The 12,842-nt window shown below is 60.8% G+C and overlaps 3 protein-coding genes across 4 annotated transcripts; 2 read left to right on the forward strand and 1 right to left on the reverse strand.

Annotated features, from left to right (window-relative positions):
* Nucleotides 1-242: 242 nt before the first annotated feature.
* Nucleotides 243-1,811, forward strand: PCP2 (Purkinje cell protein 2). 2 transcript variants are annotated; one of them, XM_043466490.1, is made up of 4 exons: nt 243-360; nt 475-589; nt 842-966; nt 1,626-1,811. In XM_043466490.1, exons 1-4 carry the CDS (start codon nt 358-360, stop codon nt 1,743-1,745), a joined length of 363 nt encoding a protein of 120 aa, XP_043322425.1. In that variant the 5' UTR covers nt 243-357; the 3' UTR covers nt 1,746-1,811. The 2 variants fall into 2 exon arrangements, with proteins under 2 accessions (XP_043322425.1, XP_043322423.1); XM_043466488.1 differs by having other exon boundaries at nt 310-360; nt 475-607.
* LOC122440362 (protein PET100 homolog, mitochondrial) lies at nt 1,805-3,664 on the reverse strand. Its single transcript, XM_043466491.1, has 4 exons — nt 3,523-3,664; nt 2,739-2,825; nt 2,569-2,601; nt 1,805-1,955 (listed from the first exon to the last, which is right to left on the reverse strand). Exons 1-4 carry the CDS (start codon nt 3,547-3,549, stop codon nt 1,872-1,874), a joined length of 231 nt encoding a protein of 76 aa, XP_043322426.1. The 5' UTR covers nt 3,550-3,664; the 3' UTR covers nt 1,805-1,871.
* Nucleotides 3,665-3,715: 51 nt separating this feature from the next.
* Nucleotides 3,716-12,698, forward strand: XAB2 (XPA binding protein 2). Its single transcript, XM_043466487.1, has 19 exons — nt 3,716-3,908; nt 5,009-5,157; nt 5,428-5,551; nt 5,782-5,979; nt 6,695-6,829; nt 6,904-7,068; nt 8,327-8,471; nt 8,882-9,033; nt 9,142-9,261; nt 9,355-9,486; nt 9,619-9,750; nt 9,917-10,030; nt 10,917-11,079; nt 11,172-11,362; nt 11,548-11,670; nt 11,765-11,936; nt 12,138-12,267; nt 12,382-12,491; nt 12,586-12,698. The coding sequence occupies exons 1-19, from the start codon at nt 3,858-3,860 to the stop codon at nt 12,645-12,647; spliced, it is 2,568 nt and encodes an 855-aa protein (XP_043322422.1). The 5' UTR covers nt 3,716-3,857; the 3' UTR covers nt 12,648-12,698.
* Nucleotides 12,699-12,842: the final 144 nt, after the last annotated feature.

Raw genomic sequence — 12,842 nt, forward strand, 5'->3', positions numbered from 1 at the left:
AGCAAGGAGTCTTCTGGGACCCCTGACCCAGTTGCCACCTAAGAAGGTGCAGGAGGGCACTTGAGGTTCTGAATGCCTAATCCGGCCCCCAGCGAGGTCAGGGCTCTCAGTGATGACCCCATGGGGGGAGGGGGCTGGGATAAGGGAGCAGCCCCTGGGAAGGTCCCCTGGCTCGTGCCTGAGTCCCAGGTCGCCCCGCAGTCAGACCCCTATGTAGGACGTCAGCCCTCTCTCTTGGGGCAGTGCTGCAGTCACGTGGCACTGCTGGTGGGCCCCTGGGGCAGGGGCCAGGGCGAGATTGAGGAGACTCATGTCTCATTTGGAGCAGCTCTGCAAAGCAGCACATCGGCGGGGACCATGGTGAGAGCCACGGAGAAGCTCAGGGCGGGCCCGGGAGCCAGGTGGAAGCTGGCTGGCTGGGTTGAGGGGTCCCCTGGCTGAGGGCCGGCTGGACTGAGCCTATCTATTCCTCAGGCTGGCTCCCCAGACCAGGAGGGCTTCTTCAACCTGCTGAGCCACGTGCAGGGCGGCCGGATGGAGGAGCAGCGCTGCTCGCTGCAGGCGGGGCCGAGCCCAGCCTCTGACAGCCGTGAGAGCGGACAGCAGGGTGTGCAGAAGTGGCTGTGATGTGGGTGGCCGGGCATGAATGGGGCAAGTGGCCACCTGGGGGACCTGTGGGCAAGAGTCTGAGAAAGTGAGCCGGTGACTGGGGACAGAGATGCCCATGGGTTGGGGGCAGATACCAGCATGCTTCTTGGAGGATGTGAGTGGGGGGTGGCAGGGTGGGCTCGGGGGCTCCAGCTGGGCTGTCTGAGCTCCCCACGGCCTCGGCTCCACGCAGAGAGTGGCCCTGCACCCGAGATGGACAGCCTCATGGACATGCTGGCCAATACCCAGGGCCGCCGCATGGATGACCAGCGAGTGACGGTCAGCGCCCTGCCTGGCTTCCAGCCTTTGGGCCCCAAGGTAGGTGATGATCTTCCTGGGCTGAGGAGAGACCAACCAGGCTGACACCTTTAACCCTGCCTTCCACCCCCAGCCAGGAGTGCAAGGGGCCCCACCCCCACCTCTGTCCGTCCATCATCTGGTAGGAGCACTCATCCTGAGTCCCCGCCAGTCACAACACCCCAGTGGATCCAATATCCCAATTCGGAGGGAGGGCAGAGGCCCAGATAGCACTGAAAAGGGATCAAAGTCATGTCTGGGGCATGTTCAAGTCAGAGACATGGCGGGAACTCAAGGCTCCTGAGCCCGGGTGTCTGAGAGCTGTGAAGAGGTGACGGAGAATAGACCCCTCCCTGGGAAGGCACCCCGAGGGTAGAGGACAGGTGAGCTTGTGCAGAGGACGCATCCAGACCCCCACGGGTCCACATCACACATACTTGCCCACAGCTTGGCTTCTGATCAGGACCCCAGTGAGGCCCCCAAGACCCACCAGCCCCAAAATACCACCCTTAATGTTGAGTAACCGAGGAGCACAGAGGCTCAGGGATGGTGGGAGCAGGTAAGGGGAGGGGGGAGGTGTGACTCAGTTGCCATCTGCCGCCTCCCTCCAGTGTCTGTGTCCCCCTCTGGCTGGCACTACCCTCGCCCCCTCTCTTTGGTTGATCCCTGTGTATCAACAGGACGGAGTGCAGAAACGAGCTGGGACCCTCAGTCCCCAACCCCTCCTCACCCCTCAGGACCCAGCTGCTCTCAGCTTCCGTCGGAACAGCAGCCCCCAGCCCCAGACACAAGCCCCCTGAGGGCCTACGGCGTCCTGGGCCCCACTTGGCCCCTGAGAGCTGACAATAAAGCACTTCCATGAGCAAACAAAGAACCGTGTGTGTGTTATTCTGTGGGGAGGGCTGGAATTCCTGCACGTGGAGGCCTCAGGGGCTCTGCTGGGCAGCACGAAGGAGTTTCTCCTCCCGCTGCTTCCGTATCCTCTCTTTGAATTCTTCTAGCTCTCGGCGCTGGGGAGGTGAGATGGGAAGGAAAGAGAGGCAAATGCACCTCAGGGCCTGGATCTTGTTCCCAGCCCGCCTCCCCTTAACCCCCCAGATCGTGGCTTCAGAGCTCACTGTCTACAGTGAAGCCTGTGTCAATTACAACCCCAGATTAGCTTCAACCTTCAGGGGGGTTCCCTGATAGCTCAATTGGTAAAGAATCCATCTGCAATGCAGGATATCCCAGTTCAATTCCTGGGTCAGGAAGCTATGCTGGAGAAGGGATAGGCTACCCACTCCAGTATTCTTGGGCTTCCCTTGTGGCTCAGCTGGTAAAGAATCCGTCTGCAATGTGAGAGACCTCAGTTCAATCCTTGGGTTGGGAAGATCCCTTGGAGAAGAGAAAGGCTACCCACTCCAGTATTCTGGCCTGGAGAATTCCATGGACTGTATAGTCCATGGGGTCGAAAAGAGTCAGACGAGACTGAGCGACTTTCACTTTCACTTTCAGGGAGAGGGCAGTTAAGGAAATCATATGTCCCTCCACTCTAGGTGCCCTGCCCACAACTGAGGGTCTCATCGTGGCCACAGGAATCCAGGCCCCGCCCCCCTCCGGTGGGAGGAAAATTACATGGCTTACCTGGTCCTCCTTCTCAGGGGGCCACAGCTCCCTCTGTAGGGACAAAGTCACAGCTGGAATCACAAGCCAGAAGCCTCCAGAGCCCAGCATCCAGGGCAGGGTCGGCTCAGGGGAGGCTGACCCTGGTCCCTCATACCCTTCCCCACCCCCTGGAATGAACCGGTGCCCACCTTGCGCTGTATGACATAGTCCTCAAACCACTCGGCCTGATTGGCAATCCAGAACATAGCCACAGGGAAGGTGAGGTAGATGGTCATCTGGAAGGGAAGAGGACGGATGAGTAGTCAGGAAGTACCATCCCCGCCTCCACCCCTACTGTACAGAGGCTGCTCAGAGTCTGGAAGACCATCCTCTGGCCGAGACGAGGTTTTTCCTCAGGGCTCTCCAGAGCCTCAAAACTCCCATCAAGGATACAGAAGTCACACACCTTTAAGTCTAGTCCCCAGAATCCAAGAGCCACCTCCCCACCCCACCCCCCCACCCCGAAAGCCCCCTCCGAGTCTGGAAGACGCTTTCTCAAAGAAACACAGACATATTGGCCCCAGGAGCAGAAGAACTCTACTACAATAAAGGCATCTCTCTGAGACCTCAAGCCACCCCAGCTAGATTCCAGGGCACTCTCAGACCCAGGACTCATTCTTCAGAGTCTAGGAATCGGTCTAGGAGAAAGACGCACACCCACTGTAAACCCGAGAGCTCCGCCAGAGCCTTTAGTCTTCCCTCTTAGAGCCTCCTCCCCAGGTCACATCTCTCAGAGGGCTTTCCTCACACCTGCCCTCCCAGAGCCCGAAACCAGCGCCCCCTCCTCTGCGTCTCCAACTGTAAAGGTCCCTTTCAAATCTCTGGGGCTTTCGCCCCAGAGCCCCTCTCTCGAAGGCCTCCCTTTTCAGAGCCTTCTCCTCATACAGGAAGAACCCCGCGCCCAGCCTTCCGACCGCTCCGTTGCTCACTGACCCGAAACACCTCAAGCTTCACCCCCATGTTTCTCCTCTTAGGCTTCACAGCCGCTTCCGCCCAAAGCAAACCGTCCAACAAGGCAGTAGGTCATTGGGAGTCCGCGGGATGCACTGCTAAAGCTGATTGGTCCGATTAGCTTTGCAATGACGTCATCTTAGAGCGCTCGCCTCTGCTTCCGGTAGCTGGGGCGGTCGAACGGAAAGTCAACAACACCTGGTACATGATCGGGAAGAGTTCAGCCAATGGGAAATTAGTCTGGTTCGAGAGTGCAGGCCTTTAGGCGTAGACGTCATCATACCGCGACTCCTGTCCGTACCTGGAGAGCTTGGAAAATGGTGGTGATGGCGCGGCTCTCGAGGCCCGAGCGGCCGGACCTTGTCTTCGTGAGTCCGCGGCGGCCCGGGGGTGGCATTCATAGGGGCACCGGGGCTTAGATACCTCAGGGGATTGGGGCTTGGCCACTCGGTGTATTTAGTTTAAAACTGTGCCGGTCTGAGGGCAGGAGGACCCTTACGGGCCGAAGACCGGCTGGTGATGTCTGGACCAGGCTGGTCAAGAGCAAAGATCTGGTGCCGGAGCCCAGGTGACCTGCGTAAAGAGCAAGTGGTCAAAGTTAACGGCCTGGCATCCCGGACGTGGGACGGAAATGGGAGTGCGCGGGATGTGGGCGGGAAGGGAAACTCATGTAGCTAAACTTTGAGAGTCCTGGTGTTTGAAGTAAAACCATGGTGACCAGTCCAGGGCTGGTTTCATTGGTAAAATCTAAGTGTTACAGGTAACGGTCCAGGTCTGGTCCTGAGCGTTATAGTTTATGGGATAAAGGCATGGTGCCTGGACGGGGAGAATCTTGGGAAAAGAAGTAAAGACCTGGTGATGTGGAGCTGAGTGGGCGACAGCCAGTAGAATCCTGGAGAGTCAAAGTCTTGGTGTTTGGAGTAGAGGCGTGGCATTTTCACTAGATTGATCCTTGGTGTCTTAGTTAAAGGCTAGGGAACTTGTCCATACCTTTCTTCCTGAGATAAGGATCTAGCTTCCAACTTCTGGGGCAGAGTTGAGCTAAACTGGCTGGTGGGAGCCTGAGATGCCAAAGGTCTGCTGTTTGGGGAGAGTCATGCTCTGAGGAGGTAAGACTTGGTGACTAGGGTAGAGGCCTAGTGCCGGATCAGAACCTTGGTGCCTGTAGAGTCTGGTGACCTGGGCCAGAAAGTGGATAGCTTGATTTGGAAGGCCAAGAGAGTGATGTCTGGGTAATAGTCTCATGCCTGGCCTGGAACCCAGTGACCGAGGAGTCTGATAGTCTGGGTCACGTTGTAGGTCATCAGGTTCTGAGAGGTAAAAGTCTGGCCCAGAGTCCTGGTATCTGGGTGACTGGGCTGCAGTGGTGAGCAGTGGCATCTGGGACCTGGGTAGGGGTCCCAGTAGGAGGGTGCTGTGTTCAGGCTCTGAGAGCAGGTCTCTTCTCCCCATACCCTGGCCCTGGCAGGAGGAAGAGGACCTCCCCTATGAGGAGGAAATCATGCGGAACCAGTTCTCCGTCAAGTGCTGGCTCCGCTATATCGAGTTCAAGCAGGGGGCCCCCAAGCCCAGGCTCAATCAACTGTATGAGCGGGCGCTCAAGCTGCTGCCCTGCAGGTGAGATTGGCAGCAGCTGCCCTGCCTGGCCCCGCCCCCTGCCCCACCCTACCTTTTCCCATCACACCAGAACTGGCTAGTAGGTCCCAGGTCCCTCCTCGGTGTTGTGTCAGCGAGTAAACATCCCAGGAATCGCTGAGCACACCTTCCCTGATGTCCTGGCCATTCTCCCCAGGCCCCTGCTCCCAGCACTCATCTCATAGGGCAGAGGGGAGGGTCCTGGGAGTCCAGAAAAGCTGACCAGTCACTGTGCCTCCCTCCACCTCCCAGCTACAAACTCTGGTACCGCTACCTGAAGGCCCGCCGGGCACAGGTGAAGCATCGCTGTGTGACCGACCCCGCCTATGAAGATGTCAACAACTGCCATGAGAGGGCCTTTGTGTTCATGCACAAGGTGGGGAGGGGGCGTGGCTGGGCCAGGGAATGAGTAGGGAGGTGGGGCTCAGAGTCCACAGAGGTGGACAAAGCAGGGGTGGGAATTCTGTGACCTCTGTGCATGCCTGGCTGAATGAGACTTAGTTCCAGGGGCACTGGGGTTCTGGGTCCTGCTGCAGGGGACATCCAGCATCCTGGGGCCCAGTGGTGAGGCTGGCAGCTCAGCCCCTCCTCTCCCCACCCCTCCAGATGCCCCGGCTGTGGCTGGATTACTGCCAGTTCCTAATGGACCAGGGACGTGTCACGCACACGCGCCGAACTTTCGACCGGGCCCTCCGGGCGTTGCCCATCACCCAGCACTCTCGCATTTGGCCCCTGTACCTGCGCTTCCTGCGCTCACACCCCCTGCCTGAGACTGCCGTGCGGGGCTACCGGCGCTTCCTCAAGGTGAGCCCCCAAAAGGGCGAGACGGGGCCAGGTTCAGGCAGGTGGGCCAGTTCCCCAGGTCAGGGCTTTCCAAAAACGGGCTTGTTGGGGCACTGTCTGCCCTGACAGACAGGAAATGGGAATATGGCTTGTTGAGACAGACAGGCTTTTGTTTGTGAGTTCTGTGTTCAATCTCCAGAGAGTCTGCGAGCATCCACTCCACATCAGGACACGGGTGCTGGGGACAGCGTGGCTAAGACAGTCCCTGCTTGCATGGAGCTTTCAGTCTCACCTGGCAGACAAATGCTTATGACCTGACTGCATAAACCAGAGTAAATCTGCAACCATGAGAGAGCAGGGAACAGGAGATAAACACATACCAGGCAGGGCTGAGAGTTGAGGGGCAAACAGTGTGGAGGCCTCATGTGGTTTTCCCAAATTTATAGTCTCTTCTGCATTGTGAAATCCTTAGCGCAGTGCTGATTTAGGTAGGGGGCTTGTGATGAAAGCAAGGCCTGGTCTGTGCAGGCTGGACTACTGGTGTCTAACCCAGACCAGTGAGGGCTGGAACTGGACTGGTGAGGGCTGGGGCTAGACAGGTGTGGCTAAGACTGGGAGTGCAGCACTAGCTCCTGCCCAGGACAGTGGTGGGTGGCTGACCGGAGGTGGGGTGGGAGGAGGCATGGTGGTGTGGCCTTGTGGCCCCACTGACAGCCGGTGGTGTGTGGGTGCCCAGCTGAGCCCTGAAAGTGCTGAGGAGTATATCGAGTACCTCAAGTCAAGCGACCGGCTGGATGAGGCGGCGCAGCGCCTGGCCACCGTAGTGAACGACGAACGCTTCGTGTCAAAGGCCGGCAAGTCCAACTACCAGGTGGGCCCTGGGGTGCTGGCCGGGCGGGAGGGCTGGCCGCTTGGGGCCAAGGCTGACCTTCCCTCGCCCTGCAGCTGTGGCACGAGCTCTGTGACCTCATCTCCCAGAACCCTGACAAGGTGCAGTCTCTCAACGTGGACGCCATCATCCGCGGGGGTCTCACCCGCTTCACCGACCAGCTGGGCAAGCTCTGGTGCTCGCTGGCCGACTACTACATCCGTAGCGGTCACTTCGAGAAGGTGCCTGGGCAGGCAGGGGTCTGGGAGCGGGGCAGGGCCTTCTTCCAGCACTCAGCCTTGGGGGACACCTGTGGATGTGCATATGAGCAGAAAACACATGCCGATGTATTGCTAGTACACACCTTTGCACATGCCTTCCTGAAGGTGGGGCGAGGCAGACTGCCCGGCCCTGCTAGCAAGCGCACCCACCTTGAACCAGCGAAACCTATGGTCCATGGTGGTAGCCTTGGACCTGTTTTAGCTTGGGTGTCCTCATTTGCTGAAGTTTCCTGAGAATGAACTTTTGAGAGTGACAGTTGCCTTCCCACCTACTGGGACTCGGGCTGGAGTCGGGGTTTGGTGTGAGGGTCCCTCCTGAGTGTTGGTGTTACCATCTGTTCATGTTAGCTGTTCTTGTGGCAGTGGAGTGGCAAGCTTGGGGATGGGGGCAGTGTGGGGGTGGCTTAGAGAGATCCCTGGAGGGGCTGGCTGGGGCTGCGAGGGTGGGGAAGGGGTGGGCCAGGGGCGATCAGAGCAAGAGGGCGGAGCTGGAGTCGGGGCCCAGAGGGGGCCATGCAGGCCTGGGGGAAGGGGGAGCCCTGCAGGCCAAGAGGGGGCCGACTGTGTCCCGCTACAGGGAGCTGCCAGTTAGCCAGCTGTGAGCAGGACACAGGCCTGACCAGCTGTGCGTTTTAGAAAAATACAAAGACCCTTCAGGCTGACACTTTGAGTGGACCACATAGGCCGGGGCTGACAGCAGGAGACTGGCCAGGCAGGGGCAGAGTGATGGGGCCTCCCACCACTTTCCTTTCATACTACCTGTCCCCTTGGGGTTTGGGGGATGACAGGGAGAATGTGTGCTGGAAAAGGGGGTCGGACTGGTGTGTGGGATACTTTGTAGCAACAACTGAGCTCTGCGTGGCCTGCTAAGGTTCAGATCCTGGCAGGGTGGTTGGTCTCCTCTTGGGTCCCACTGGGGCTGGGCCGTCATGTATCTCACTTGAGCCCCATGGTGCCTGCACGAGGAGCTGTCACTCTGTTTACTGATGAGGAGCCAAGGTCCCCAGATCATCTGGCAGAAGAGGGGAAGGGAGAGCTCTGACCATTGTTGGGTGCTGGCGGGGCTGGGCAGGCCCCGGGAGTACCCTGCAGGGGTTCTGATTTGGGACGGGTGCTCAGAGGCCAGTTCTGTCAGATGCTTAGGGTCCCTGCGGTGGGCACACGTGCCTCTCCCCTGCACTTTCCTTACACCCCCCTCCCCCGCGTCCCTTCCCTGCAGGCTCGGGACGTGTATGAGGAGGCCATCCGGACTGTGATGACTGTGCGGGACTTCACCCAGGTGTTCGACAGCTACGCCCAATTCGAGGAGAGTATGATTGCAGCGAAGATGGAGACCGCCTCGGAGCTGGGGCGGGAGGAGGAGGGTGAGCTGGGGGAGAGGGGTCCCTAGTGACTTGCTCAGGGTGAGTGGGTCTTGGGGTCAGAGGCCAGCAGCAGGGGAGTGTGAGTGGGTGGGTTGCCAGAACTGGAGACACTTTTCAGTGGGGCTTGGGTTGAACGCTGGTGGGAAGGGAGAGCAGGGTGGACAGCGAGGTGGAGAGGGGGCCTGGGCCAGCACTTTGCAGGGAAGGATGTCTGGGGAGGGGAGTGGGATTGAGGGGTTTCCAGGATAACCTGGACCCTGTGCAAGTGTGGGGTCAGAGTGGCCCTGGGGCAGCTCGGGGAGGGAGTGCCCAGATGGACAGTGGGGGTGTGGGGCTAGGGACTGGCTGTGAGCTGGAGGTACCCCCCGGGACCGTGAGCTGACGCCCTCCACTCTGCCCCGACTTCCCAGACGACGTAGACCTGGAGCTGCGCCTGGCCCGCTTCGAGCAGCTCATCAGCCGGCGGCCCCTGCTCCTCAACAGCGTCCTGCTGCGCCAGAACCCGCACCACGTGCACGAGTGGCACAAGCGTGTGGCCCTGCACCAGGGCCGCCCCCGGGAGGTGCGTGACGGCCCCACCTCCAGAGCCTGTCTTCGCCCCGCCCTCCTCCAAGGCCCGCCCCCTTCCCACCAGTTCCCCGCCCAGCCTGACTCAGCCCTTCCCGCCCAGATCATCAATACGTACACGGAGGCTGTGCAGACGGTGGACCCCTTCAAGGCCACCGGCAAGCCCCACACGCTGTGGGTCGCTTTCGCCAAGTTTTACGAGGACAACGGGCAGCTGGACGATGTGAGTATGGGTGTCGCTTATGGGCGTCTTATGGGTTCTCTGCCCCGCCCCCTGGTGGGCGTGGTCTCAGCCTGGCCTCTGCCCGCCCCGCAGGCCCGCGTCATCTTGGAAAAAGCCACCAAGGTGAGCTTCAAGCAGGTGGACGACCTGGCCAGCGTGTGGTGCGAGTGTGGCGAGCTGGAGCTCCGGCACGAGAACTACGACCAGGCCTTGCGACTTCTGCGGGTGAGTATAGGCGGGCAAGGGGTGGGATAGGCAGGTGAGGGGTGGGATGGACGGGTTTGGGCGCTGCAGGGTGTGCGGTCAGGGTTCCGGAGGACCCCTGAGCGCCTCCCCCTGGGGTCCTTGCCCCTGCAGAAGGCGACAGCACTGCCTGCCCGGCGCGCTGAATACTTCGATGGCTCAGAGCCTGTGCAGAACCGTGTGTACAAGTCTCTGAAGGTGTGGTCCATGCTGGCCGACCTGGAGGAGAGCCTCGGCACCTTCCAGGTGAGCCCCTGGAACAGGATGGGGGTGGGATTGCACCTTCCAGCTGAGCCCCTGGGATGGGGTGGGGGATGGGATGGGACGCGCTCCCTGGGAGGGGAAGGGGGCTGACTCCACCCCTGGGGTGTGCCTGTCCCCACCCCCACCCCCCACCCCCCGCCCCCCGCAGTCCACCAAGGCAGTGTATGATCGCATCCTGGACCTGCGCATCGCTACGCCACAGATCGTCATTAACTACGCCATGTTCCTGGAGGAGCACAAGTACTTTGAGGAGAGCTTCAAGGTGAGGGGGTCCCCACCCAGGTGTCTGGGGAACTGTTCATGTGCTCAGGCAGCCCCCACAAGGTACCCACCCATTGGGCAGCTTAACCCACAGAGGTGCTTTTTCATCCTCGTGGAGGCCCGAAGTCTGAGATCAAGGTGTGGGCAGGGTTGTTTTCCTCCGAGACACCCCCCCCACCCGCCGCCTCTGGCTTGCAGAGGTCTCCTCTCTGTGGTGTTCTGGTGTGGCTGCCTCTGCTGTCATGAGGATGTCAGTTGTGTTGGAGCGAGGTCACCTTACTCATCGCATTTTAATTCAAGTCACATCTTGTAAAAATTTTTTTTCCAAACGCAATCTTGTTCTGAGGTACTGGGAGCTAGGGTTTTGACTTGAATTTGAGGGAACACAGGGACACGGGTCAGCTTGCGACAGGCACAGAGTTCTGCCTGTGTGTGTGTGTGTGTGTGGTGGGGTGTCCCTGCCCTGCTGCTCGGGTGACGGGTTGTGTGCACTTGACGGGTTTTCCATATGTGTATGTACACTCAGAAGTTTTGGTTGTGTACATGTGGGGACCGTGCACATATCTGGACAGGGGGGTGTTGTACACATGAGTGCCGCCTCTGAGTGTCAGGCCTGCCCCCCGCCTGGGGGGTGACCTTTCTCCCCAGGCTTCAGTGTCTGTGGAGCTGAGGATTTATTCCCGTTTTCAGCCATAAAGTTGCTGAGTTACCTTAGTGAGTCCTAGTCCAGCTCTGTCTAGGGTCCTGGCAGTCTGTAGAGGGAGACAGGCCACATATTGGCCACCAGGCTGGGTTTTAAGTGCATGATCATGGGGAGGAGCAGGAGGGAGGGGCGGGCATGAGGGGTCCTCCTGCTGAGGGCTCACACACAGCACCCCCTTGGGCAGGCATATGAGCGCGGCATCTCGTTGTTCAAGTGGCCCAACGTGTCGGACATCTGGAGTACTTACCTGACGAAGTTCATTGCCCGCTACGGGGGCCGCAAGCTGGAGCGGGCACGCGACCTCTTTGAGCAGGCGCTGGATGGCTGCCCTCCCAAATACGCCAAGAGTGAGAGGGGTCATGTGGTCTTGGGCGGGGGGGCGTCGTATCCCGGGCCCCACCGCTGACCTCACCCCACCCCCGGCTTCGTCCTGCCGCAGCGCTGTACCTGCTGTACGCCCAGCTGGAGGAAGAGTGGGGCCTGGCGCGGCACGCCATGGCAGTGTACGAGCGCGCCACCAGGGCCGTGGAGCCCGCGCAGCAGTACGACATGTTCAACATCTACATCAAGCAGGCGGCGGAGATCTACGGCGTCACCCACACCCGCAGCATCTATCAGAAGGCCATTGAGGTGCCCGCCTTGGGGGGTGGGGGGAGGGGGGAAGAGGAGGGTCTTGCAGGCAGGGAATCTGAGTGAGCCTGTGTGTGTGTGGCAGATGGCAGGCCCACTGCCCAGGAGCCAGCCTGGTGTGCCCAGAGCGGTGTGTGCACCCCCACCCCCATCCCAGCCTCCCTGACCCCTCCCAACCCCACCAGGTGCTGTCTGATGAGCATGCCCGGGAGATGTGCCTGCGGTTTGCTGACATGGAGTGCAAGCTCGGGGAGATCGACCGCGCCCGGGCCATATACAGCTTCTGCTCGCAGATCTGCGACCCCCGGGTAGGGACGGTCCTGAGCCTGGGGAGGGATGGGCGGGGGGTGGGAGGTTGTGGCCAAGCTGACCAGCTCACATTCCTGCTACCCTCCTCTGCAGACGACCGGTGCCTTCTGGCAGACGTGGAAGGACTTCGAGGTCCGGCATGGCAACGAGGACACCATCCGGGAGATGCTGCGGATCCGCCGCAGTGTGCAGGCCACATACAACACACAGGTCAACTTCATGGCCTCACAGATGCTCAAGGTGTCGGGCAGCGCCACAGGCACCGGTGAGTGAGCCCTTGCCATGGGCGCTGGCCGCCCAGGTCTGCGAGCATCAGGGTCCACCCTGTCCCCCACGCCTCAGGCTGGGAACTCCCTGGGGGACCGGGGCCTCAGGCTCAACGTGGGGGGCGCTCAGCTGCACCCAAAGCAAAGCAGGCGCGGTCCCCGTGGCGTCTGAGCCCCACGTTCCCTGCCCCCGCCCCCAGTGTCCGACCTGGCACCCGGGCAGAGCGGCATGGATGACATGAAGCTACTGGAGCAGCGTGCCGAGCAGCTGGCGGCGGAGGCTGAGCGGGACCAGCCCTCCAGGGCCCAGAGCAAGATCCTGTTCGTGAGGTGAGGGGGCGCCCTGAGGCCAGGGCTCGGGGCCAGCCAGCTCTCAGGAGGGGAGGCGCCGGGAGGTGGGGGGCCGCCGGCCCAGCTGAGCAGTGTGGCCCCCACCCGCCCCAGGAGTGACGCCTCTCGGGAGGAGCTGGCTGAGCTGGCCCATCAGGCCAACCCGGAGGAGATTGAGCTGGGAGAAGACGAGGATGAGGATGAGATGGACCTGGAGCCCAACGGTGAGGGGCCAGTGGGCCAGGTGGGGTGGAGGGTGGGGGCGGGACCCCCTCCCAGAGAGTGACCAAGTCCTCCTCACACCCCGTCCCCATCCAGAGGTGCGCCTGGAGCAGCAGAGCGTGCCAGCCGCTGTGTTCGGGAGCCTGAAGGAAGACTGACCCCCACCCCTGCCCATTCTGCCTCTCCCCTCAATGAAGCTTGTGTTTGTATGTCCTGGTCTGAGCCTCCTTCCTGCCCGCCCTCTCCTGCTGCCCAGGTGCCTGAGGGGTTTGCCAACTCAGCGCCCTGCCCCCCTCCACCCCCGGATTGGCTCATGTGGGAGGTGGGGCAGCTGGGCTCCAGGCCAGGGCAGG

The sequence above is a fragment of the Cervus canadensis genome, chromosome 4, assembly GCF_019320065.1.
Source record: "Cervus canadensis isolate Bull #8, Minnesota chromosome 4, ASM1932006v1, whole genome shotgun sequence".
NCBI classification, from domain to species: domain Eukaryota; kingdom Metazoa; phylum Chordata; class Mammalia; order Artiodactyla; family Cervidae; genus Cervus; species Cervus canadensis.

What these genes read in the sequence shown, in the direction of transcription:
- XAB2 (XM_043466487.1), top strand. Translation starts at nt 3,858, where the DNA reads ATGGTGGTGATGGCGCGGCTCTCGAGGCCCGAGCGGCCGGACCTTGTC. An exon ending in AGCGGCCGGACCTTGTCTTC is followed by an intron (nt 3,909 to 5,008) that starts GTGAGTCCGCGG and finishes TGGCCCTGGCAG; the next exon opens with GAGGAAGAGGACCTCCCCTA. An exon ending in CCGGCAAGTCCAACTACCAG is followed by an intron (nt 6,830 to 6,903) that starts GTGGGCCCTGGG and finishes CTCGCCCTGCAG; the next exon opens with CTGTGGCACGAGCTCTGTGA.
- PCP2 (XM_043466488.1), top strand. An exon ending in CCGTGAGAGCGGACAGCAGG is followed by an intron (nt 608 to 841) that starts GTGTGCAGAAGT and finishes GGCTCCACGCAG; the next exon opens with AGAGTGGCCCTGCACCCGAG. An exon ending in TCCAGCCTTTGGGCCCCAAG is followed by an intron (nt 967 to 1,625) that starts GTAGGTGATGAT and finishes GTGTATCAACAG; the next exon opens with GACGGAGTGCAGAAACGAGC.
- LOC122440362 (XM_043466491.1), bottom strand. Translation starts at nt 3,549, where the DNA reads ATGGGGGTGAAGCTTGAGGTGTTTCGG. An exon ending in TGAAGCTTGAGGTGTTTCGG is followed by an intron (nt 2,826 to 3,522) that starts GTCAGTGAGCAA and finishes CTTCCCTTCCAG; the next exon opens with ATGACCATCTACCTCACCTT. An exon ending in CCCCTGAGAAGGAGGACCAG is followed by an intron (nt 1,956 to 2,568) that starts GTAAGCCATGTA and finishes TCACCTCCCCAG; the next exon opens with CGCCGAGAGCTAGAAGAATT.